Here is a 26595-nt window from a genome sequence, read left to right on the forward strand (position 1 = left end):
TGAATTGTGGTAAGAAGGTAGTCCTGGTTTAAAAATATCCTTTCAAGTTTTCATTCCTATCTGTTGTGCTGGAGCAGATATAGTGATGTCTGTGTTAAGTTGTTTTGAATACTTATGGTAGTGTCCGGAAAGTTGATTTCCATATGCAAGTAATTCAATGTCAGGTTTATGGTGGGATGAAAGTTGTTCTTTCGTGGCAGTTGTTCTTCAGAGCCGGTCCAGACAATTAGTATGTCGTCATTGTCACTCACACATAATTTACTATTGCTGTTATTGCATTTTGAGAGCTTGGGGAGGCGGAGCATAAAAATGAAACAAAAATAGATACTTTTTCCAAAATATTCTCAGATTGACTTCTAAACAAATTTCAGGAATAATTTGATTTGCCACGAAGCCGAATCACCTGATGTTTCGTAGTAACGATTACATTTTTCCTGAATTTTCCGGCATTAAAAAAGAAAAAAAACATACCTCATCCATTTGCTTGCCGAGATTGAAGAAAATGCTCCAATTCTGGAGTGCGAGATTTGACGCATTTTCTTCAATCAAAACGGCTGTGACACCCTCTCTACAAGCAAATGGATGAAGTGAGTATGTATTTTTTTAACCGCTGATTAACTCCTGAAAGGCCTCAATGTGACTGTCAGATGCTGTGATCAGTGTCAAACACGGCATTTGAGGGGTTAAATTATGGGGGGCAGTGCAATTACCGTTCCCTGTCATTGCGCCCCCACTACATACAATGGAATGCGATGAAATAAAATTTCTTGGTGAACTTCAGCGAAGCAGCCGAATCAGATTTTTGATAACTTCTCTCATCTCTAATTCTGAGTCCTAGGAGAGTAGAAGGTGTTATATACAAATTTAGAGGCCAATATACAGTATATCTCACAAAAAAATTAATGCAATCAGCTCACCGCCTTTGCCAGTCCTCAGTGCATGGATCCTGAGGAGACGCAAATCCACATTGTAAAAGCAAAGTAGCGGGTCCAGAACTCCGGTCTTGGATAAAGCCATAGATTTTGTATTTTGATTGTCTTTAAAAAGATATACAGTGTATATACACCAAATTGTCTAACAACTCATCCTACAATACAAAGCCTTAAATATTTAAATATGGAAAAAAAAATGGCTGACAGAATGCAAAATTGAAAGAATTCTCTCGATCTGTAACATCCTTAATTAGCTCAGTCTTTTAGCAACAAAACACTGTTGATATGGGAAAGAATGAGAATGGAAGTAGTCATAATGTTTGTACATGCATGGATTCTCTTTTTTCATGACCAAAAACACGAGGGATCAATCAATAAAGTTGAAAGCAGAAAAGCTCACTAGACAAGCAAATCATGTTTATGACTTTCGCCTTGTTGTCCCTGGAGTAACATTCTTAAACTGTGCTATTAATTAAGTTATGATCATAAAATCATGACCATATGTTTTCCTCAGTTGCTTATTTAGCCTAAATTAATATTGTGTTGAATTGGGCATTAATACGGTACATTTTAAGTGGTATTGTATTTTTTTCTTTTGTTATAGGATTACAATGATGAAATTCGGCAAGAACAGTTAAGAGAGCTGTCCTATTTAAATGGTTCCGAAGAATCCAATCATGGAAAAGTTACAAGAGGTAGAGGAATAAGATTGGTTGCAACCACAGTTGCCAGGTGAGGAATTCAATTATCACCATACAACATAAGCTGAATGTACAGTGCCACATAGGCACATTCCATATGTATTGTCACGACCAGAGGATGTGGATCCTCTGGGTCAGCTGATAGTGGACTAGGAATTAGCCCAATATTGCTGACTGCTGACTCCCAGAGTTAGGACTGGTGTTTATACCAGTCACCCAGGAAGCAGCTAACTGCAGGAGTGTGTACAGAGTCCAACCAAGGCAGAGTAACGGAACAGATGATCTTTACTGGCAGAAGGTATACATAAGTCACTTGAAACAAAGGCAAAAAAAAGTTCAGAGTAATACGGTATACTGGGTCAGGCGGACTCAGACAGTGAAAGGTCAGAGGTCCAGACGAACTTACAGATGATGGCAGGCAGATTCATAGTCAGACAATGCAGGGGTCAATAGTCCAGGTAATCCAAATAGCAGATGGCAGGCAGAATCGTAGTCGGGCAATGCAGGGGTAAACGCTGGAGGCAGACAGGCAGGGAAGGTCAGGGTTAATTGCCAAAAGTCCAGTACACAGCAGGGCAGAGCAGCAGGAAGCTTCAGTAGAGGTTTTCAGGTATAACAACCAAACTTGGGCACTTCATGGTCAGTGAAGCTTCCCTACATACCAGTAATCCCACCTCCGGACGGAGACAGTAATCAGGAAGCATGCTCTTCTCTCCTATAACAAAAGGAGAGGTGCACGTGCGTCCGCTATAGCGCACAAGACCAGACCTAGCAGTGAGGGTGAATGTGGCGGGATGCTGTCAGGTGCCAGAGCTGGGACCCATGGCGCTGCAGTGTGCAGATGGTAGTCTGCCACACTGCGGTGAGGTCACGGACCCATTACTGCTATGTATGCACCTCAGTAACAAGTTTCCACTGGCCCAACTTCTGGGACCCTTGTGATCTCTAAATGGGAACCCACATGAGTGCAGCAAGGAGGCTTTTGTAGCGGCTGCATAGGTGATTTTATTTTCAGCTGGAATACCCCTAAGCAACTGTTTTAAATAACAACTTACAGTGACTAAATAATGCTACCACACCAGGACTAATTCCACCATACTGTTGCTGTATACCACCATACACTGAATACTGTACTGTTATCTGATACTACCAGAACATGACTGAATAATACAGGCATACAGTGACTGAATACCACCATGCAGTGACTATATGATAACACCAGACAGTGACTACATATTACAACCATACTGTAAAGAAATATTACCACCATTCAGTGACTACTGTCTTCATTGCTTTATAAGACATTGCGTCTTACAAAGAGAATACTAGTGGGCGCTTCCATTATGGAAGCGCTATCTAGTATGCAGGAGTCGCAGGGAGAGGTAAGTGATGCGATTCAAGTGCTGCCTATAATCACTCTTCCCTTCTCCAAGTTCCCACTGCACTGTTCTGATTGCATACAGCGTCATGACATAGTATGCACATTATGACCTGACAGCATGGGCCTGGGGAAGACCAGGGAGTGTGTCTGCAGGAAACCGTCAGACCTGCAGAGTAGCAGCAGATGAGGGTCTGACATGGAAGTCTAAAGGGGGTCTGATATGGGGGGGGGGGGGGTCTGATATGGGGGGGGGGTCTAACATGGAGGTCTTAAGGGGGTTTCATCTGAGGTCTGGTATGGGGGTCTGATTTGTGGTCTGATGGAGGAATGATCTGAGGATCTGATAAGGACATGTGATATGGGGATCTGGTCTGAGGAACTTATATGGGAGTCTGATTTGATATGGAGGTCTGATGGAAAATATTAAAACATATGTGCGTGTTATCCTCAGGTGTATGTGAAAGAGGAGAGAAAGACAGGAAGTGAAGCAGGGCCTCATGTGTGGTGCTGTTTTGTATAGGATAAATGTAAAAAAACTGTTGCGCTTACCCTCTGTTGTTGTGAGGAGTCACCTGCTGGTATTATCCGACCAGCATACAGAGTGCCTGCGCTGCTGCCTCGTTTACTACCCGTGCCGGAAATGCGTTTGTCTTCATGAAGTATTCAATGAAGAAATAGAAGGAAAGATGGAACCTCTATATCAGCGCTATCAGCAGGGATGTGATACCAGGTAGGTATTAATAAAAGCAGGTATAGGTTTATTCACAGGCTACGTGTTTCAGGGGTGAAGAGCTCCCTTCATCAGGACAGTAGTACAATTAACAGAACCAATTAGTAGTCATGTTTTTATTAGAAGAGATGGTGGTCTGGTTGTGTGTAATTATTTTACAACATAGGCACCGTTTTGTTTCGCATCTATAGCTCCCTATTTTTTGGGACTGTCTGCACTTATCGTTTGGGTGGGTCTTGATATGCTGTTTTGCTCTGCTTGGGGCCCTTCTGTAAATCATCTTGGGTTTGGAGGGTAATTACTTTGTTAAATAGGGGTTTTGCTAGTATTGTACTTATGGTTTTATTCAATGTGTTATATTGGGTAATAATATTTACACAGGTTTCAATTGGTATTGTTTCTTTTTTTGTGGCTTGTAGGCAGTCCACCTGTGTGGATGAGGAGCTTCTGGAGTAGGCGTTTTTGATGAGTTTCTTTGGGAACACTTTATCGGTGAACCTTTTTTCAAGGATTTTTGCTTGTAATTTGAAGTCTTCTTGGTGTATACAGTTTCATCTTATGTGTTTGTATTGGCTGTAAGGGATGTTTTGTAGCCATTTCTTGTGGTAAAAGCTGGAATAATGTATGTAACTATTTGTGTCGACTGATTTGAAGTATGTTTTTGTTGAAAGGCAGTTATTTGTATTGGTGATTATGGTGTCTAGGAATTCTATTTCAGTCTCATTGTAGTTTGGTGTGAAAGAGATTCCCCAGTCTGTGTTGTTAAGAGTTGCAGAATCTACATCACCATCCCAGATAATGAAGATATTGTCTATGTATCTTCTGTAGTAGATGATTTGTTGTCTCGGGGGTGTATAGTTTATGATATATTTATTTTAGAATTCACCCATAAATAAATCTACGTAGGCCGGTGCGACTTTCCTCCCTATTGTGGCCCCCCTGCATTGGTGATAGGTGGTATTGTTGTATAGAAAAAATTTATTTTCCAAAATAAACCGAAGGCTTTGTAAAAGAAATTCAACTTGGGGTGGTTCCAGTGTGGTATCGTCTTCCAGGGTGGAACTTACACAATTTATCCCTAGTTCGTGTTTTATATTTGAGTATAACACTGTGACGTCCATGGTGAGTAGTGCATATGTGTCTTTCCATGTAATGTCTTTTAATTTGTGAATTAGTTGACTAGAGTCATGGAGGTAGCTGGGTAGTGTTATCACATATGGCTGCAGGAAGAGATCAAGGTAGTGGGACAGGTTACTTGTGGCACAACTAGTATTTGAAACAATGGGTCTTCCTGGTGGGTTTTCTGTGCTTTTGTGGATTTTTTAGAGATGGTAGAAGTAGGGCGTGGAAGGGGATCTTGGTAATATAATTTTTATTTTATTTTTTATTTATGTATTGTTTATCATAAGCACTTTTTATTAAGTTGTTAAGTTCCTTATTCATGCTTGGGAAGGGATTGTCAGGGATTTTTTAATATAGTATGTTGTGTCACTGAGGATATTTTGGGCCTCTTTTTCATAGTCAATGTAATTCTGAAGGACCACGTGACCACCTTTATCTGCTGGGTGAATAATAAATTCTTTGTTGTTTCGAAGTTTTTTTAGGCCATTTTTTTCATGTTTGGTTAAGTTCTCTTTTTAGTTAGGGGGTACGCGGCTCCCGCTAGCGATCTGAAACCAGCGCTCCTTCAATAAAAAAAGAACAGTCACAGAGTTGGATTCCTCACAAAGTAACTGGTGTTTTGAGACAAACACCATACAAAGTATCCACACCCAGCAATAAACAAAGGACTCCTATATGCAGCCGATCACAAATACCACCAGCCAAATGAATGAGGCAGTAGATCGCGGTACATATTCATTATGTACGCATACCGCCACAATAATAATTGAATAGGTGAATTAACTAAATTAATTAAATACATATAAGGCTCTTCTGAAAAGAACTAGTTTTTATTAGAATATTTTAATATATTAACATATGTATATATGCATAAACACACCCCTGTTTGTTCTCCTCCCTCCTCACCTTTTAACTTGCGCGCTAAAGGTGCTTTTTAAAACCCTAAATGTGTTCTGTTATCTGTAGTACTGTCCTGATGAAGGGGGCTCTCCACCCCTGAAATGCATAGACTGTGACTAAACCTATACCTGCTTTTATTAATACCTACCTGGTATTGCATCCCTGCTGACAGCGCTGATATAGCAGTTCCATATTTCCTTCTATTTCTTCATTGAATCATCAGGTGTACTGTATGTTATAAAGAGAAAAATATTGTATATACACTACGTGCAGAATTATTAGGCAAATGAGTATTTTGACCACATCATCCTCTTTATGCATGTTGTCTTACTCCAAGCTGTATAGGCTCGAAAGCCTACTACCAATTAAGCATATTAGGTGATGTGCATCTCTGTAATGAGAAGGGGTGTGGTCTAATGACATCAACACCCTATATCAGGTGTGCATAATTATTAGGCAACTTCCTTTCCTTTGGCAAAATGGGTCAAAAGAAGGACTTGACAGGCTCAGAAAAGTCAAAAATAGTGAGATATCTTGCAGAGGGATGCAGCACTCTTAAAATTGCAAAGCTTCTGAAGCGTGATCATCGAACAATCAAGCGTTTCATTCAAAATAGTCAACAGGGTCGCAAGAAGCATGTGGAAAAACCAAGGCGCAAAATAACTGCCCATGAACTGAGAAAAGTCAAGCGTGCAGCTGCCAAGATGCCACTTGCCACCAGTTTGGCCATATTTCAGAGCTGCAACATCACTGGAGTGCCCAAAAGCACAAGGTGTGCAATACTCAGAGACATGGCCAAGGTAAGAAAGGCTGAAAGACGACCACCACTGAACAAGACACACAAGCTGAAACGTCAAGACTAGGCCAAGAAATATCTCAAGACTGATTTTTCTAAGGTTTTATGGACTGATGAAATGAGAGTGAGTCTTGATGGGCCAGATGGCTGGATTGGTAAAGGGCAGAGAGCTCCAGTCCAACTCAGACGCCAGCAAGGTGGAGGTGGAGTACTGGTTTGGGCTGGTATCATCAAAGATGAGCTTGTGGGGCCTTTTTGGGTTGAGGATGGAGTCAAGCTCAACTCCCAGTCCTACTGCCAGTTTCTGGAAGACACCTTCTTCAAGCAGTGGTACAGGAAGAAGTCTGCAAGGTAAGAAAAACATGATTTTCATGCAGGACAATGCTCCATCACACGCGTCCAAGTACTCCACAACGTGGCTGGCAAGAAAGGGTATAAAAGAAGAAAATCTAATGACATGGCCTCCTTGTTCACCTGATCTGAACCCCATTGAGAACCTGTGGTCCATCATCAAATGTGAGATTTACAAGGAGGGAAAACAGTACACCTCTCTGAACAGTGTCTGGGAGGCTGTGGTTGCTGCTGCACGCAATGCTGATGGTGAACAGATCAAAACACTGACAGAATCCATGGATGGCAGGCTTTTGAGTGTCCTTGCAAAGAAAGGTGGCTATATTGGTCACTGATTTGTTTTTGTTTTGTTTTTGAATGTCAGAAATGTATATTTGTGAATGTTGAGATGTTATATTGGTTTCACTGGTAAAAATAAATAATTGAAATGGGTATATATTTGTTTTTTGTTAAGTTGCCTAATAATTATGTACAGTAATAGTCACCTGCACACACAGATATCCCCCTAAAATAGCTAAAACTAAAAACTACTTCCAAAAATATTCAGCTTTGATATTAATGAGTTTTTTGGGTTCATTGAGAACATGGTTGTTGTTCAATAATAAAATTAATCCTCAAAAATACAACTTGCCTAATAATTCTGCACTCCCTGTAGTGGTTAGAGACCACAATGATCACATACAGAATGGGCGAATGAATAAAGTATTACTCAGACACAGTAAAAGGCAAACTAATTCATTGACTCACAAGTAGAATGTGTAACTGTAGTACTGCACTTTCTCAGTCTTCCCCTATTTCAAACTGCCATGAAGACTTCTTTTCGGTACATGAAGACTTCTTTGAAAGCAGTTATGTACTCTTTCTAGCCACACATATTCCCCATTCTGGTGCTCTCTTTAGCAGTATCAACTTGCTGATACCACGAATACTGTTCCTGCCCTACATAATAGCCATTTTGTGCTGCCCAGTGCCCTCAAACATTGTAGTATAGTAAAACACACAGCTGTAGTACTGTACACACAGTCCCACATTTATAAAACTATTTCTGGGCATTTTACTCTAAATGGACATGCAGTAATAAATTGTGTCAATAAACATAAACAATGTGTCAATAACAGTGTAGAACTAATTTACAGTTAAACCTTGAAAAATTTGAATATCTTGCAAAGTTCATTTATTTCAGTAATGCAACTTAAAAGGTGAAACTAACATATGAGATGGACTCATTACATGCAAAGTGAGATATTTCAAGCCTTTATTTGTTATAATTTGGATGATTTTGGCTTACAGCTTATGAAACCCCAAAGTCACAATCTCAGGTCCCCTTTGCTCAGGGATATGGATTGATTAGCTGACTAGAGTGTGACACTGAGCCTAGAATATTGAACCTTTTCACAAAATTCTAATTTTTGGTTGCTCCTTTTAAGTTGCATTAGTGAAATAAATGAACTTTTGCATGATATTCTAATTTTTCGAGTTTCACCTGTATGCCTCATTTAACACTGTGCAACTAGGAAGTGCCCCTTAATAAATTTTGGATAAATTACCAAACTTACCTAAGCGTTTTGCATGCTGTATTCAATTTAGTTTCTAATTATTAACATGCGTAAAGTCTTTAATCAAAAACAAAGCATCAACTTCAACAGATCCTCAATCATGCTCCACTGATGATTGTACAAATGGTTCAAACACGCTTTCATTATTTTAATTGTTTTATCATCTGTCATACTTACTACCTTCTGTTACTTCCAAAGATCTCAGATTTGTAATCATCAGTACGTAACATTTTGCTGATATGCAAGTTTTTCTCTTTTTTTTCTTTATATCCTCATCTCAGTAATGTGTTTTTGACAGCTACACATCCTGTACAGAATTTATTTTTCTCACATTAAAAGGATGGGCAGAAACATGGAATTTATTTTTCAGATCTAAAGTAGTAGTGAAGCTTGATTTTTTTTTATCCTTTGCATTTAAATGTTCCATCTTTGAAATAATCTGAGAGTAACATTTCTGGTTGGTTACCACGTTTTTTAGGGCCCTGTGAGTACCATTTTTCAATTATTTTTGAGCTTTATTTTGGGAAAAAAATGTGTTTTTTACTATTATACTTCATGTACACCTGAAAAAAAAAAATTCTAATCGGCCTCAGCACTAAAAATAAGGCACCGTTTGCAGCTTGAATATACATAATTTAAAATGTTTTACCACTCAAGATAGTCACAAGTCCCAGTTAAGTCTTCCTTCCCTTGTATGGGAAAAGATTTATTAAACCTTGAAATTTACTTTGAAGTCCAGAAGGCGGTCCTATCAATGCTTGATAGCTCTCTCTGTGTATGGATAGTCATGGAGGGAAGGCTGTTAATCACTGATATGGCTGCCTCCTTGACTTTAAAGCTCAAGATGAACAGGAATTTAGGAAAAAATTTAATTTCATGCAAAAGTCCATTTATTTCAGTAATGCAACTTAAAAGGAGTTGCATTAATGCAACTTAAAATTTGAATATTGTGAAAAGGTTCAATATTCTAGGCTCAAAGTGTCACACTCTAGTCAGCTAATTAATCCATGCCCCTTAGGCCTCCTGCACACGACCGTTGTGTGCACCCGTGGCCGTTGTCCCGTTTAACGTGTTTTTCTGCGGTCCCATTGACTTTCAATGGGTCAGTGGAAAAATCGGAAACTGCACCGTTTGGCAGCCGCATCCGTGATCCGTTTTTCCTGGCCGTGAAAAAAATATGACCTGTCCTATTTTTTTCACGGCCAACGGTTCACGGACCCATTTAAGTCAATGGGTCCGTGAAAATCACGGATGCACACAAGATTGTCATCCGTGTCCGTGATCCGTGTCCGTGATCCGTGTCCGTTTTTTCCTATCATTTCAATGGCAAACTTGACTTAGATTTTTTTTTCATTTTTCATGTCCGTGGATCCTCCAAAAAACAAGGAAGACCCACGGACGAAAAAACGGTCACGGATCAAGGACCAACGGAACCCCGTTTTGCGGACAGTGAAAAAATACTGTCGTGTGCATGAGGCCTTAAACTAAAGAATACCTGAGATTGTGACTTTGGGGTTTTATAAGCTGTAAGCCATAATTATCCAAATTATTACACATAAAGGCTTGAAATGTCTCACTTTACATGTAATGAGTCTCATATGTTAGTTTCACCTTTTAAGTTGCATTACTGAAATAAATGAACTTTGCACGATAGTCAAATTTTTCAAGTTTCACCTGTATATATCAGTCTGCTCAGATCCTCCTGCTCTATAGCATGCTGACTGTGGCGCAGAATCCATGTTTAATGTGACAGGTTTTATTTAAATCCAATAAAAGGCTTTTTATTTATACTGACAAACATAGGTTAAAATCACGCTCATTACATAAGTTAAAATTCCATGCAGCATGTTGAATATCTTGCCGGACACTTGGTTTCACTTCTCTCTAGCTTCTTCCAGGCCTACCCATAACATGCTAGGGCATAATTTAAAATACTTTTTTGGGGCTTTAACTTCATTGGCTGTGCTATACTACGTTATTTTTAAGATTTTAGAAGAGTAGATGAGGACTACTTGTTTAGGAGTGCACATTTCCATGGAACCACATGGCTTAATGCAAGCTTTTGTGTGATATGAATGCAGCAGTCTTTATATACTCCAATTGCTGGGAGAAGTTTCCCTCTCGGAGATAGACTTGGACTGGGACTAATGTCTCAAGCAGTAAAGCATCATAATTTACATATTTTATTTCCTTCTCTTTGTAAAGCCTCATTCACACATCAGTGTATTTCCATCCGTGATTGTGAGCCAAAACCAGGATTGGAGCCTCCACAGACTTAAGGTATAAGGGAAAGATCTGCACCTGTTCTGTGCCTAGAGCCACGCCTGGTTTTGGCTTAAAATCACTGATAGAAATCACTGACCGTGTGAATGAGGCATAACCTAAGACATAATTAGCATTTAGGATTTCATAGAAATCCATAGTACGCATTGATACCGTACAATGAGGAACTACTGCCCTGTCAGGAAACATTAAAATACATCTTCATTATTAAGTGTCTTAAAAGAAATGTAATAGCAGACCCATAGAACATTTGGCACAGGCTGTTTAGCAGGGAGACGTAGTGAGAATAAACAAGTTACATCCCTACACAGATTTATTGAGGCAAATATGCAGAGGACATGGCCGGCTGTAGGCAGTTAGCCACACAGCAATAGAGCTAGAGTAATGCCTTGGCTGTATGTGGTATCTGAGGTACACAGATTTCCCCACAGGGGTAGCAATAACCACAATAAGGAAGGCATCTCAAGAGGCACATACACACAGGAATCTGAAACCATTTATATGTCTGACCCTATGCATTTCTGCACTTATATAAGCAATAGTGTATCCTCAAGGGTACAACAGAACATCTAGCAAGTCATAGGAATAATCTTATGGTGTGAGACATAGCATTCTGAGCAGCCATGAGGCCCAGAGAGAAAAACAGACTTAGGGTCCATTCACACGTCCGTTTTGGTGTTCCGCATCCGTTCCGATTAAAAACGGAACGTTATGCGGATCCATTCATTTTCAATGGAATCCGCAAATAATCGGACAGCACTCATGGTGCTCTCCGATTCCGTGATTCAGTTCCGTTCCGTGGGTTCCGTTTATTCGGATCCAGGAAAAAAATATACCCTGTCCTACTATTTGTCTGATTTTGCGTTCCGTCATGCCATTCTAGTCAATGGATCCATCAAAAAGGCGGAAGACATGCTAAAAGCATCCTCATGTCATCCAGATTTTCGGATCCACAAAAAACAGGAACGTTTATCTGGAAAGATAAAAATACTGACGTGTGAATGGACCCTTAAAAAGGGAACACGCAGAGTTGCCCTAGGGCAGTGATGGTGAACCTCTTAGAGACCGAGTGCCCAAACTGCAACCCAAAACCCACTTATTTATCGCAAAGTGCCAACACGGCAATTTACCTGAACACCAGTATGATATATCTTCCATGTACTTTATCATTTAGCTATAATAACCTGCCTACATCCAATGTGCTGCCTGTGCTGTTCATAGCATGTCCTGCACTATTGAATGGCAGGCAAATTCTAAGGCATATTGGTATACCATAGACTTTCTCCAGGGTGCGGGTGCACCCGTGCCATAGGTTCGCCATCACTGCCCTAGGGCAACAATTGGGTAAATAGAATCTAGAATACACACCACGCATTGCTGCCAGCCCATCGGCTGATGATGACAGAGTGAAGCAGGACTAAATGTCCTGTATTTCCGTGGGAATCTATAGGCAGCATCAATAAAATTTAAGTTCCCAGAGAAGGCAGATTTAGGTAAATACTTAGGAAGAATATGACAAAAACGGTAGATCAACATGCACACGGGGATGTAGGAAAAAATATAGAATGAAACCAATAGTGATCAGGAATGTAACACATAATACTAAATCACAGAATATACCAATAATAGGATGGATTAAGGAGGGTATGTGTAATATACAGTTTTGTCTTTTGAGGTTGTCTGAGCAGTTGAATAAACCAGAGGCTGTCAGGGGACCACTTACATGAGAATTTTTCATCTTATTAGTTACAGATTTCAATTCTTGGGCTTCTCTTCTGCCATACAAGATATCTGCACCGCTTCTCAGACTACCTAATGCATACTGTGCATCTGTAGACCAAAATGCTTCCTATTTGCCCAGCCCTGGTCTTGGATTGGCCAGCACTGTTCACATCAGCCAATCCATGAATAGCAGAAATTGTCTTGAGCTACAAAATGCACAGTATGCATCAGGCAGTCTGAGAAGTGGTGTGGCAAAATGGAACGGCAGAAAAGGAGCCCAGGAATTGGTGGATCTTGAATTTAAGGGATAAAAAGAAGGTCACCAGGTAAGTGTTCTGTTCCCAAGAGAGTCAAACCTAAATCTTTCAAATCCTGACACATCCTTCTCCTGTTCCACAAAAAAGACAATCTGTGATACACCCGAAGACTGACAAAGGCCTAACCAGCATTGATACTTTAATTCTAGTTAAGCATAGACACAGGTCGATGAATATATTATTGTGTAATGTTTGCTAACACAAAGGATCTGTTACCGAACGTATAGCTAGGCAGTAGGCATCCTCCATACTGGTCCATGACATATATTAGACTTTTCCATAGTATCAGTTTTCTTCAGACAGATTGGATGCTTTCTTGGACTAGTTAAATTACCTTGTAACAGTTTTGTTGAAATGTGTCTCAAATGCCTCATTTTATTTTGATATATAAAACCAAATGGATAAAGCACTTGTAATTCTCCACCAGACAACCTTTTATACACACGTGAGTTCACTCTCAGAGCTCACTAACACCTGTGTCACTACCCCCTTAGCTTCAGCACAAGATATAACTCGGCATTTGATTTGTTTTCCCTTGGAGTATTTCTCAAATGGTAAAAATTCAGATTTTTGGGGTTTTTACTTTTCTTTTTACATTTTATTTTATAATCATTTTTGTCTAAAAGTAGTAGAGAGTGTTACAGATTGTATGGTACAGATAAAGTCGTCTACTGTAGCAAGAATACTTAAAGGCTATATACACCTTTGGAGTCAATTTGTATATGATTGCATTTAACTTATTTTTGGCTAAACATCATATTTTCAATTGGTCTTTATTAAAAATATTGAGCTGTTCAGTCATAAATGGTTAACTGTTTTTTTAACTGTGTGAGTGGTACTTTCACTTTGTGTGGTCATCTAATAAGCCATATCTCTAAACTACTGAGAGGTCATAAACACTTATTTAAGCCACATTCTCATCAGTAAGGATTGTGCTTTGATGAGTAGTTATAATGTGAGAGAGTAGAGATAAGAAGTCTGTCTGCTCCTCAGATGATGAAAATGACAAAAAAAAATCCACAGGAAGCTAGTAGAGTATGCCAGCTCTGTACAGAAAAAAAAAGGATTCCATATTGTTAATAAAGACCAATTGAAAGAAAATGCTTTTTAGCTCAAAATAAGTATAATGCAATAATAATTTATTTTTTACCCCAAAGGTAAACATAGCCTCTATATAAGTTTTAGAAAATACTATAGGAACAATATAATTCCCCCTCACTCTCTTCTACCAAATATACCCTAACGCACGACTCTAATAGGCAAAAAAAATTGTTTAGGTCAGTTGAATAAATGTAAATTGTTTGGAGTGCTTGTATAAATGAAATAGTTATAAAGGCATTATACTGGTGACATTGTCTATCTATCCACAGTGAAGGGAGGGACAGGAAAAATAAAAATAAATAAAGTGGAAGACATTAGTTTACATAAACCTTCACCACCTCTCTTAGGCCAGTTAGAATGACTACTATATTTCAAGAATGTGAAATGTCAGAATACTAGAGATAAAGATTTATTTAAACTTTTATTTTTTCCAGTGGCTCAGAAGTGTACATATACACATTGTTAGTACTTTAAAGTATTGCCTTTTAATTGTCTTTTGAAGGTAGGAAATGAGTCCAGTGTGTTGTAAACAAAATTCACTCCTTTATTGTAATAAATCGCATAAGAAAAACGCACATTCCCACTGTCATCTGACGCATTTCAAGCGACAAGAGGTCTTAATCATAGACATATGATATAATATACATGCACATACCCTGCTTTTATGTGTGATAAGCCAGCCCACCATAGTGTGCACACAATCAGCACAGATATGGACTAATTCATTGTGACAAGCTTTTCACAAATTGCTAAAATTTTGGCCCATTCCTAATGACAGAATTGGGGTACCTGAGTCAGGTTTCTTGGCCTCCTTGCTCCCATACACTTTTTAAGTTCTGCTGATAAATATCCTATGAGATGGAGTTCTGAGCTATGTGTCAGGAATTGTGAAAAACTGAGTTTTAATGAATGTGGCTAAAGTGCACTCAAACTAATGACCTCAACTGTATGTCAAAAGGGGAAGTTAGCAATATAACCTTTGATCTTGTATCCTGCTTTAGGAATCGAGGAGGAGGCATTCCTCATCCTTTGCCTGGACGTGGCACACCAGTGCCCAGAAGTTCCCCGGTATCACGAGGAGCATTGCCACTACCACCTACAGCTCGTGGTGTTGCTGCAGCACGGGCAAGGGGAATTCCATCTGCACCTGGCTTTAGAGCACCACCACCTGCCATTGAGACATATGAGGATTATGTAAGTTCTAACAATATTTTACTGGCTCTGATAACATAGTCAATCATTTTACAATTCTGCTAATTTTAATGTTTGACAATAATATCAATTATAATACTTGAGACATTAGCTAGTGAGTATGAGGTTTTGATATAAGGCGGTGTTGCTTTGTGATTATTTTAATTAAATTGCTGCAGTTATGTATCTTCACTGATTATGTTGGAGAACTTGCAACTAAAAAAATTAGTTAAAACATACAAATATATTGTTATTCATTAACAAGTAATTGCTGCACTCCTAGCATTAAAATAAAAATAAAGGATAGCTGCCATAAACCTTTTCCAGACTTCCTCTGTACACATACTGCAAAAGTCTGGTCTTTAAAGATGGTGCCCGTTCTCGAGTGCAGCTAGTGCAATAACTGCTAGGTTTCAGCTGTTTTTCCCAACAGAGGCCTGGGGCTAATGTGTGCGGTAATGCCAATCGCAGACATTTAACCCACTCAGATGCCATTGTCAAATGTGACCCCAGAATCTGGGAGCGCTAAAACCGGGAGCTATGCACTTACTGGCCCAGGCTGCAATCCCCTAGCTGAGATTGGGAAAGGCGGCCCTTACTAGTAATAGACCTAAGCCTGTACAAGGATTACAGGCCACTTATTAGTATACTGCAATGCAGACATGCAGGTGCCAGCACTGCAATGGAATATACTGAATGTATTATTCTATAATGCATAGATTTATATTACCGAATACAAGATGCAATCCAATGATTACATGTTATTGTCACCTAAGGTGAGTTAAAAAAGGAAAAAAAAAAGTTTTAATAAAATATAAAAAAGAAAAATTACATTAAAATCACCCCTCATTCTCTATAATAAACAAAATAAGCACCATAGGCGTTGCTGCATCCAAAAAATCCCTCCTATAGCTTACTAAACATTACTTTAAAAAAGTTATGGGGTCAAAATATGGTGAGGAAAAGAAAAAATAATGTTTTCCAAAGTTTAAATTTTTTATGTGGTATCACTGTAATCGTATTGACCTGGAGAATGAAGATAATTGGTCAGTTCTACTGCATAGGGAATGCCTTGAAAACAAAACCGAATTCCACCCGATTTGGAATTTTTTTCCAGCTTCCCACTACATTGTATGGAATAGTAAATGGGGCCATTAATGTACAACTTTTCCTGCAAATAACAAGACCCCATATGGCTATGTTCAAAAATAAAGTTAAGTCAGGAAGTTAAGAGAAGGCAGGAAGTGAAAAACGAAAATGCAAAAACGGAAAATTGCAGAGTCCTGAAAGGATTAAGAGGCCCAGTGAAATATTCAAGCGGCATGCTATAGAGCAGGAGGAAATGAGCAGATTTGTATATAGTTTTGTTCATAAAGATTCAGTAAAACTTATTTAGATTTCTGGTTTTCCTGAACCTAAGACAGTGCCCCAGTGTACAGCTATCAGTGATTGACTATCTATGTATACACACTTGGCACTCATCCACATGAACATATTTTTTATCCGTCTCCGTTCCGTTTTTATGCGGTCCGTATGTGGAACCATTCATTTCAATAGGGCCTCAAAAAAACTGAATGTGCATTCTGTATCTGTATGTCCACAAGTCCGTTCTGCCAAAAATAGAACATGTCCTATTCTTGTCCATTTTGCAGACAGGCATTGTTACAATGGATCCACACAAAAAAACGGGACATGGACGTCACACGGATGTCGTTGTTTTTCTTGCGGATCCGTGTTTTGCAGATCGCAAAATACATACGGATTGACAGAGTATGCTATCAATCACTGATAACACCTCCTCATGTACAACTGAAGTCAGCAAAAAGCTGAGATTTAAATGTATAAAAATACAAGATTTACAGAATCTTTTCCAATAAAACTATATAACAATCTACTTGGCTTATCCTGCTCTATAACATGCTACCTGCAGATTGCATTGCAGTTTGTGGTGACAGGTCCTCTTTAGGGCTCTTTCACACGAACGGATGCTGTGCATGAAATCAACTGTGTGAAAGAGAGCCAAGCCCCGTTCCGGACAGCAGAGACACGGAGCATTAACACGATTGATAATGCTCCATGCCTCTCTGTGACCTTTTTACTACAAAATCACATGTGGCAACTTTATCTCACTGTAATCTTGTAGTAAAAAGATCACAGAGAGGCACGGAGCATTATCAATCATGTTAATGCTCCGTGTCTCTGCTGTCCGGAAAGGGGCTTGGCTCTCTTTCACGCAGCTGATTACCTGCACAGAATCTGCTAGTGTGAAAGAGCCCTTAAAGCAGAGAGGAGGGACCTTCTCCATGCTCCAGCAGTAGGTTCCACCTGTTACTAATAGGCATGACAGACATGTCAAGAAATGTCAAAATGCTCACTCCATCCCTGAATAAATACCTTGAGGGTGTATTTTCCAAAATAGCATCACTTCTCAGGTTGTCAGCACAAGGGGTTCATTTACAAACAGATATACGCCACCTTTGTGTAGATTCTGTCACACACCATGTTGTGGCAGAATCTGCGACTTCTTCCCCGCTCATACCAGGTTTAAAAAAGGGTTGTGTGACATGGGTGGAAAGGGGTAATTTTGTAAAACTGGTTAAGGCATAGAAAATGGTCTAAATGTAAGACAGCAAGGAAGGTGTCTTGCATTAAGAATCAGCGGTGGATAGGTCGAAGTTATGTGGAGGCTGGCACCTCTACATAACTTTGGCGATCCATCGCCAGCGCAGGGGATTATTAAAACCAATGTCTAAAATGCTGGTCTTAATAAGTGTGCTCCAAGATGTGTAAATCACCAAATTGGGCCTCAAATGTGCATGGTGCTCATTTACTCCTGTTGCGTGTCCAGGCAAAAGGTTAGGGCCACATATAGGGTATTTATTAAACCAGGAAGCATTGCATAATAAGAGGGCTTGATTTATTTTCACACTGGCATACTGTTAAGACGAGCGGGTGGGAACCTGCTGCCCAATGTGACCAATTCCCTCTGAGGGCAATGTTTAAGCACACCCTTCGTTCTTCACACAATACCTCTGATGGTGAGGCGATGCTTTCCAGAGGAGTGTACCAGGTGCTACCTCAGAGGGGAATAGGAACACGAGGGAATCGGGACCAGAGTGTGAACCCACTGGGCTGACCTCCAAGTGACACAATACACCCAGTGGATGCTGGGAGGCCAGAGGCTGATCATACGGAGGCAAAGTCAGGGTACGAAGGCAAAAGTCAGGGCTGGCAGCAGTCAGCCAAAGTCTGTAAACATAAATCAGGGACAGAGCAGGCGGCAATCAGGCAAAGTTCGTAATGCGTAATCCAAAGTCCGGTACACAGAATGATAAGGACCAACAGAACACCTTAGCTCAAACAGGAAACTAGACTGGCTACGAACCTAAAGTACTCAGGCACTTTCCTGTAGAAGAAGGCACCTTTAAAGGGCTTCTGTCACCCCACTAAAGTGATTTTTTTTTTTTGGGCTGGTGAAATTAGTTATATTGCGATATATCACAATATAATTCTGTCACTTACTTTGATCCAGCAGTTTCTTCCAAAAAAGAAGTTTTATCATATGTAAATTAGGTCTCTAACAGCAAGTAGGGCGGCTACTTGCTGCTAGCTGCTGCAGAAATCCGCCCCCTCGCCGTGTTGATTGACAGGGCCAGCCGGGATCTCCTCCTCCGGCCAGCCCTGTCGGCATTTCAAAAATCGCGCGCCTCTGTGGGTTCAGCGCAGGCGCTCTGAGATGAGGAGGCTCGTCTCCTCAGCACTCCCTCAGTGCGCCTGCGCCAATGACGTCTTCTATTTCGGTGATGTCATCGGCGCAGGCGCACTGAGGGAGTGCTGAGGAGACGAGCCTCCTCATCTCAGAGCGCCTGCGCCGAACCCACAGAGGCGCGCGATTTTTGAAATGCCGACAGGGCTGGCCGGAGGAGGAGATCCCGGCTGGCCCTGTCAATCAACACGGCGAGGGGGCGGATTTCTGCAGCAGCTAGCAGCAAGTAGCCGCCCTACTTGCTGTTAGAGACCTAATTTACATATGATAAAACTTCGTTTTTGGAAGAAACTGCTGGATCAAAAGTAAGTGACAGAATTATATTGTGATATATCGCAATATAACTAATTTCACCAGCCCAAAAAAAAAAAATCACTTTAGTGGGGTGACAGAAGCCCTTTAAATACCTCCTGCAGACACCCTAAATACACACAAGGAACTCTGAGCTAGAGTGCAAGCTTTGCTCAGAGCCAGGAGGGAGATTCTGGTGGCAGGAGTGCAGACCACAGCGAAGAACCCGGCTGCTCGCGCCTGTCAGCACGGCATGCAGCAGCGGGAAGTAGTAGAGAAGCGCCTACCTGCGTGTGTGGACAGAATTGCAAGTACAAGAAGCTGGGCTAACACATACGCTGGGCACAAATATTGAGCACTGAAATGGCATCTCTGTGTTAAAATTGCAATTTTTCACTTTACACCATCAATTGTGAGTTAGTTTTGCAGAACACCTGTGGGGTCGAAATGCTCAAAAAAACATTGTTAAATTCTGTGAGGGGTGTGGTTTCTAAAATAGGGTCTTTTTTGGCGAGTTTCCTTTTTTTTTTTTTCCATTTAACCTCAGAGCCTTTGCAGTTGTTAGTCAATGCTATATAAAGCGCAACACTGGACCTCAAATGCACATGGTGCTCCATACCTTCTGAGCCCTGCAGTGTGCCCATACAGCACTTTGCAACCACATTTAGGGCGTTGTCGTATTCAGAAGAAAATGGGTAGCAAATTATGGGGTGATTTTTTTCCTGTTGCCTGGGTCTTTCTTGTAAAAAAAATAAATAATCATTTTCACAGCCAATATTTTCTAAATTCTATTAAAAGTCTGTTGGGTGTTAAGGTGCTCACTACACCCCTTTAAAAATTCCTTGGGTGGTGTAGTTTCCAAAATGAGGTTTCCACTGTAGGAAACAAATGCAACCTGGTGCCTGATAATTATTCCATGAAAGCTGCCCTCTGAAAGCCATATGGTGCTTCTTTCCTTCTGAGCCCTGCCAAGCGCCTATATAATAGTTTAATGAGTATATTTTGAGGTACTTTTTCTCCTGTTACCCCTCGTGAAAATGAAAAATTGGACCTAAACCGACATTTTCTTATAAAATATGTAATTTTTCATTTTCATGGATAACTCTTTCTAAATTCTATGTTAAAACTGTGTGACTCATACAGCAGTTTGAACACATATGGGATTTTGCTATATTCAGAAGAAAATGGGTAACAAATTGTGGGTGCTTTTTTCATGTTACCCCTTGTGGAAAAAAAAATCTTGACCTAAATAAACATTGAATTTTTCATTTTCATTTTCACAGCCAAATGTTTCTAAATTCTATGAAACACATGTGGGATCAGAGCACTTATGAACAGTTTTGACCACATATGGGGTGTTTCTATAAACTGCAGAAGCAGGATAATAAATTTGGGGGTTTGTTTGGCTGTTAACCCTTTCAGCAATACAGGAAAAATGTATTAAAATGAAAAATCAGCAAAAAAGTGACATTTTGAAATCTCACCTCCATTTTCCTTTAATTCTTATGGAATATCTAATGGGTTAACCAAGTTCTAAATAATTTAAGGGGTTTAGTTTCCAAAATTGATTCAGTTATGGGTGTTTTCTATTATGTAAGCCTCTCAAAGTGACTCTATAAGAGAATATGTCCTTTAAAAAGTGGGTTTTGTAAATTTTCTTGACATTTGGAAAAATTATTTCTAAAATTCTAAGCCTTCTAACGTCCTAAAAAATTAAATGACATTTACAAAATGATGTCAACATAAAGTAGACATATGGGGAATGGTAAGTAATAACTATTTTCTGAAGTATCACTATCATTTTAAAAGCAGAAAAATGAAAATTTTAAAACTTCCAAATTTTCCATACATTTTTTTTTATAAATAAAGGTGTTACATATCAACTCAAATTTACCACTATCATGAAGTACTATGTGTCATGAGAAAATAATCTCAGAATGGCTTGGATAAGTAAAAATGCTCCAACGTTATTACCACATAAAGTGACATGCCATTTTTCTAAGAAACGGCCTGGTCCTTAACCCCTTAGAACAGCAGGCACTTGGTGGCTATGGTACCCACTGCGCTAAATGCCAGACTGCCGACGTAAATGTACACCAGCTTTGGCTGTCTCATAAGAATGCAGTTTTACTTTAATATAAGGATTACAGCAATCAGTTTTAATGCATACCAATAAAATTGTAAGATTGAATTGAAAAGTTCCCCAAAAGAATCAGTGAAGATATTGTAAAAAGAGATAGGGCATACAACACAAAAAAAAAAAACATTTTACCGTATGAATTTCTTCTTGTGGAATTGCAGGTTTCACAAATATGTTTATATAGAGCAATTTATGAAGCTAAAGCATTAGAGAAGTGCGAGAATAAGACATGAAAATATAAGTCTAGAATTATTTAATTAAATCCTAAATTATATTTAGTGGAATAAGAACAGCTGGATGGCATATTGATTAAATAAAACTGATTAGATATTATGCCAGAAGCACTTACATGAAGAGCTAAGGCTCAGCTGACAAGCATCTGGTGATACTTGAAAAATCCAATTGTATTTCTGTAATAGCAGTAAAGTGTGAAGATTTTATTATGGGAAAGTGTGAGTGCTTTAGTTGAGCATAATATAGCCAGGGAAAGCTGGTAACCCAAATCATTTTTACATTTTGGGATGCGTCAGTGCCATTTTTCTACTAAGATCTCAATAAACGGATTAAAAATAAAACATCATATAATTGTTCAGAATTTTTTAATTAAGGTTTCCTGGCAATGTAAATTGGTTGTACTGGCAGAGAAGGTTTTATGGAAAGAACAGCAATAAAGTTCTGCAGCTTCTTATTTCTTACATTTAATCATTAAGTTGCTGCTGGCATACTTTCCTTTTCGTCATTAAATGAGAGCTCGGTCATTTAATTTCCAGTGATCTTATAGAACTTGGGTAAAGGAAAAGAGTTTGTAGCTTAAAAAGTATGTGATATATAAATTCAGCTAAATCTATGCAAATTAACACTAAGCCTGGAATATTAGATTTCTGATTATTCCATTTTCATTAGTATTTGCTGAGCCTACATCTTATTTCACTAATTGTAATTATTTAAATGGAAGTTTGTGACTGAAATAAACAAGTTGTTGGCTGTAAAAGTCTTAAAATGCACGGTTTATTTGAACATGTTTCTATGAGAAAGGCCTGGGGGCTAGGAGCCACTCTTTCCTGTAAACTTCTACTTTATATTGACTTTCAGTGGCACTTATGAGGTTCTAATTTTTGAAAAAAGTAGAGAGGACATGAAATGTAGATAAGAAACTATGGTGACGCAGTTCATCTGTATCAGGTTGGTGGGGGTCGACTCATGGCACCCCTGCCGATCAGCTGTTTGAAGTCACCACACTTAAATGGGATGGAGCAGCTGTCGTTACACTGCACGACTGAGGCAATGTCGATGGTGGGCAGGTAAACAGAGAAGAGAATGCAGCACTCCTATGAGCACTGCTGTCTCTTCAATCAGCTGATTGGCAGGGGTGCTGGGAGTCGGACCGCCCCCAATCTTATATTGATGACCTATCCTATAACCGAACAACCCCTTTAAGTCCTACACGTATATAATTTGTATTTCATGTGGTGAAAATTGTCTACACTGAAAGAGTCCGTCTCTTCTATAGAGTTCTTCCTTATCTAAAGCACCCTGGTCAGTGATCAGCTTTTACCTCCTGTTTAAGCTGCATGCTGCCCACATTTCTCCACTGCCAGTATTGAGATGTAATAGAAGACAACACTCATTCACATGACAGGGAGAGCCTCTTTTATGATGCCATACGGTATGTCCTAATGCAGAGTATAGAAAGGTGTTGTCCAGTTGGGAAAAAAAATTCTCCCTAAAAATCAAAAAAATGTTCAATCCTTTTTTTACCCACAATTAACCTACATAAAAAATAATTTCATGGTTATCTTGAGAAAATTGCTGATTGTCTCATTCAACAGTTTCTGTGTTACTGTATTTTGGTATAACAGGTATGAGTTTCTAACCGACACCTCCAGCAATGGCTACCATCAGAGTGTCTGTAGGTGTACTGACCCTAAATGGCATGTTATGCAGAATTAATATGAAGAGTTATAGGGTTATACCCATCTTCGCCTTTCTTGGCTGAGATGGGAACAATCCTCACAAGTGGCAACCAGGGGAAGCTGGAATTTTGGAAACATTCATGGAGTCAAGAATAGTAGCTACATAAACAGCATAAAACAGCACACTATGTTTTTTGCTCATTTGCTGAATTCTGGAGACAGTATAGAGCCCGCTCAGCTGTTTCCATATCTGTACTCACCACTTTACCTGAGAAATTAGCTCTCTCCTAGTATGCCGTATTACTTATAGGCGCTTTCCACTTTTATCTGATGAATGTTGCTTATCGGATATTGGATTTAGCTGCCATTGAGTCTGCATCCCGGGTTTTTTGTGCTGACTAGGGATATTTATATAGGAAAACTTGCTATATATTGGGTGGAGGGGCTGTTATGATAGGTAAGAGCTCACATTGATGGTGCTAATTATGGTAGGGGGCACTCATTTCCAAAGAGGCTGTGACTGATTCAAGTTTATGTTTGCTCTGCCTTATTGTTGGCTATTTGGCATTTAGATCAGTGGGACAGTTGCAGAAATGTACTTGTCTTAAAACTTTCAGCAGTAGGATGCCTCCCTATTGCTGCATCACTGAAAAGATCCCTCAATACATTTTACTACAAACTGAATGAAAAGTGAAAATCTCACCTTGTACCCTTCCAATTATTTTTCAGCTGTCATGTTGAGGAACTCTGCTTCTTTGTGTTTTGTCATGGGTTATTCTGAACAGAATTTTCTTCCCAGACAAGATATTGTTTTCACCCAGCTCTTCAGCTGCACTCCTCACACACCACAGAAGTACATACTCTACTGCCTTGTGAGATGGTTGTTCAGAGAGAATTAGGACTTGAGAGAGAATAAAGGTTCAGAGCAAAAGCACCTATGGGGCCAATAAACTCCCCTCTCTCTGCTAGTAAATCCACGTATTGAGAAACACATCTCCATGTTAATACAGAACAGAACAATGATGCATTCTGTCTATACTTTATAATATTTTTCATGGAAGTTTGTTAAGAATACATTTATAGTAGGAATCAGAGCAAGCTGTACCCCTAGGCAAGCATTGCCCCATGCAATTCATTCAGAAGGACAGAAAAAGGTTGATGTGTCTAATCAATTTATATTCTTCAGACATTAATTCAGAGCACAGTAGCAGCTAATTATCCCACTGTGTAAATCACATGATCTCGTCTGAGTTCAATTAACATTATAGTCACAATTAGTTCACTAAACGTTCCATTATTGAGGAGAAATGTCAGAAATTATGGTTTGCATTAATGATACTGCATGAATTCTAAGCACAATGAGTAGCAAAGCTTAGCTTAACGTTACTTCTAATGCACTAGAAGTCAGTACTTTTCAGATGTAGAAAAGGAGTATTTGCTACACTTAATATTAGTTAATGGACATATTAAAATACAGATGGTTCCAGTATACATCATATCTTGTGGCTATTTTAGATATTGTGCTATAAAAAGGATTTGCCCCTTCAAACATCTTATACTTTTCCTTATCTGTGAAGAAGATTCTCATAGATTCTAACATTAGTCATAGGGAAAAAGAATCAACACATGTATTTTTCCTACAAAATGTATTAAATGGACTAAACACCCAAAATACCAATATGAAAACATAACTGCCATCTCAACTGATTGAATTCTGAACGGAACGCCCTCTGTAATGTGACATATATACTGTACATTAACTTTGGACCACAGTCCAAATATGTACCCCTGTCCAGACCATGGCTGTCTGGACCTGAAGTATTGTGATGCAAAGGAAAAAAAAACAGGGTATCTAGAGTACTGCTACCCCTGAGAGGGGTGGATTGCAGCTATCAAGGATAGAAGGGAAAGAAGCAGGAGGGTGGACTGAAGGAGGAAGAGGTGGGAAATGTGAAATCAAAAGAATGACTGAGGAGGTGATGAGTGCGAAAAGGACAGGTAGCAGCAAGCAGCACCTACAGTCACCAAGGGAGCAGCAGAGGCAGAGCAACAAAATTGTACCTATTGACAGTAAGCTTAAGATTCATCTGCAGGTTTTCCCTATCACTAATCATCTTTCACTGCAGGTTGCTATTTTTGGCCAACTAGAGTCACATAACATTTTAGCCCTACATTTTGCATATATGCCTGGAAAAGCTCTCAATGTATATACCAAATATTGTTACAAAAAATATATATCTCACTGTGGCTTCATGTTGACCCAATTACAAATTTTGTTTGGACAGTTCATAAAAAAAAAAAAAAAAAGAATCTGGGTGTAGTTATTGACTAAATTTGCCTGGTTTCCTAGGGTAGAGTTGCTGATTGTTGAGTCTTTATATATCTAGGCCTCACTCCATTCTTGTTGTTGGTGTGACACAGTGAGGGGTTGTGTCTGGCAAGGCAAGTATTTTCCTCCCAGCACGTGCAGCTGGGCTGGTTTCCAGCCAGGTGAGGTCAAATACCGGACAGGAGTTTAAGTGCCGATCTGGGTTTTGGCAGCATCTGGCTGTCCTTAAATAGGCAGCTGGGCTCAGCAGAGATGTCTCTGTTTTTGAGATCTGAGGCTTTGTGCTGTGCTTGAAGGCTGATAGCCACAAGTTGGGGAAACAGGCCCCCTAAAGCCTGCTGTTGACTTCTGAAGGCATAACTGCCAGCAAGGTGACTTGTGTTATATCAACTTTTCATTGTGTGTGAATTAACACCAAGACTGCAAAGTTACGTGCTGTTTTGTGCAGTTGCCTCAAGTGTGAATAAACACTGATGTTTTGAGTTAAGAACTTCTGTACTGCGCCCGCTTACCCTATCTACCAGAGCGAAACCCCACATTGGGTATAGCATTTGTTGGGTGAATTTCGTCCCATATAATTTGTACTGTGTTGGGTATTTAGGGATCTGTAGTTCCATGATTGCATCTGTTTTGTTTTTTGTTGATTCTGAGATCTGTAGTTCCACAGTTTTTTCTTGTGTGTTTGGGGATTGTTTGTTTTTGTTGTGCTGTTGTATTATTCTGCTTGCCTGAATTCAGATATGGTCAATTCAGTACTGTTCCATTTTCCGTTCAATGTCATTCATTTACTATCCGTCTGTCCATTCCATTCCTGGATCATATCCTGTATACATGAATTCCATCCAGAACTCATATATATTCTTTTTGCAAATACCTGCCTGTTGTATAATACATCCTATAGTATAGCAAGTCTTGGGTGTATGTGAGTACCAAGAGTCACTATTTTTTTTACTGAAGAAAGGCATAATTGAATATGTTCTTCATTACCTTAATGATTTTAGGAATACATAGTAAATAGATTGATCAATTACTACAGTATTTATAAAATACTATAACTATAGTAATATTTGATA

At 39.4% G+C, this 26595-nt stretch overlaps 1 protein-coding gene across 2 annotated transcripts in view; it reads left to right on the top strand.

Moving 5' to 3' along the window:
- Positions 1-26595, top strand: part of KHDRBS2 (KH RNA binding domain containing, signal transduction associated 2) — a 413255-nt gene that overhangs the window by 299198 nt on the left and 87462 nt on the right. For both annotated transcript variants that reach the window (XR_006388819.1, XM_044291554.1), the window contains exons 5-6: positions 1537-1664; positions 14894-15086. Coding sequence is in view for 1 of the 2 variants with exons in the window: in XM_044291554.1 (XP_044147489.1) it covers positions 1537-1664; positions 14894-15086 (321 nt within the window). In the remaining variant the exon portion in view is untranslated. The remainder of the gene's footprint in view (positions 1-1536; positions 1665-14893; positions 15087-26595) is intronic.

Source organism: Bufo gargarizans, chromosome 4 (assembly GCF_014858855.1).
Source record: "Bufo gargarizans isolate SCDJY-AF-19 chromosome 4, ASM1485885v1, whole genome shotgun sequence".
Lineage (NCBI taxonomy): Eukaryota > Metazoa > Chordata > Amphibia > Anura > Bufonidae > Bufo > Bufo gargarizans.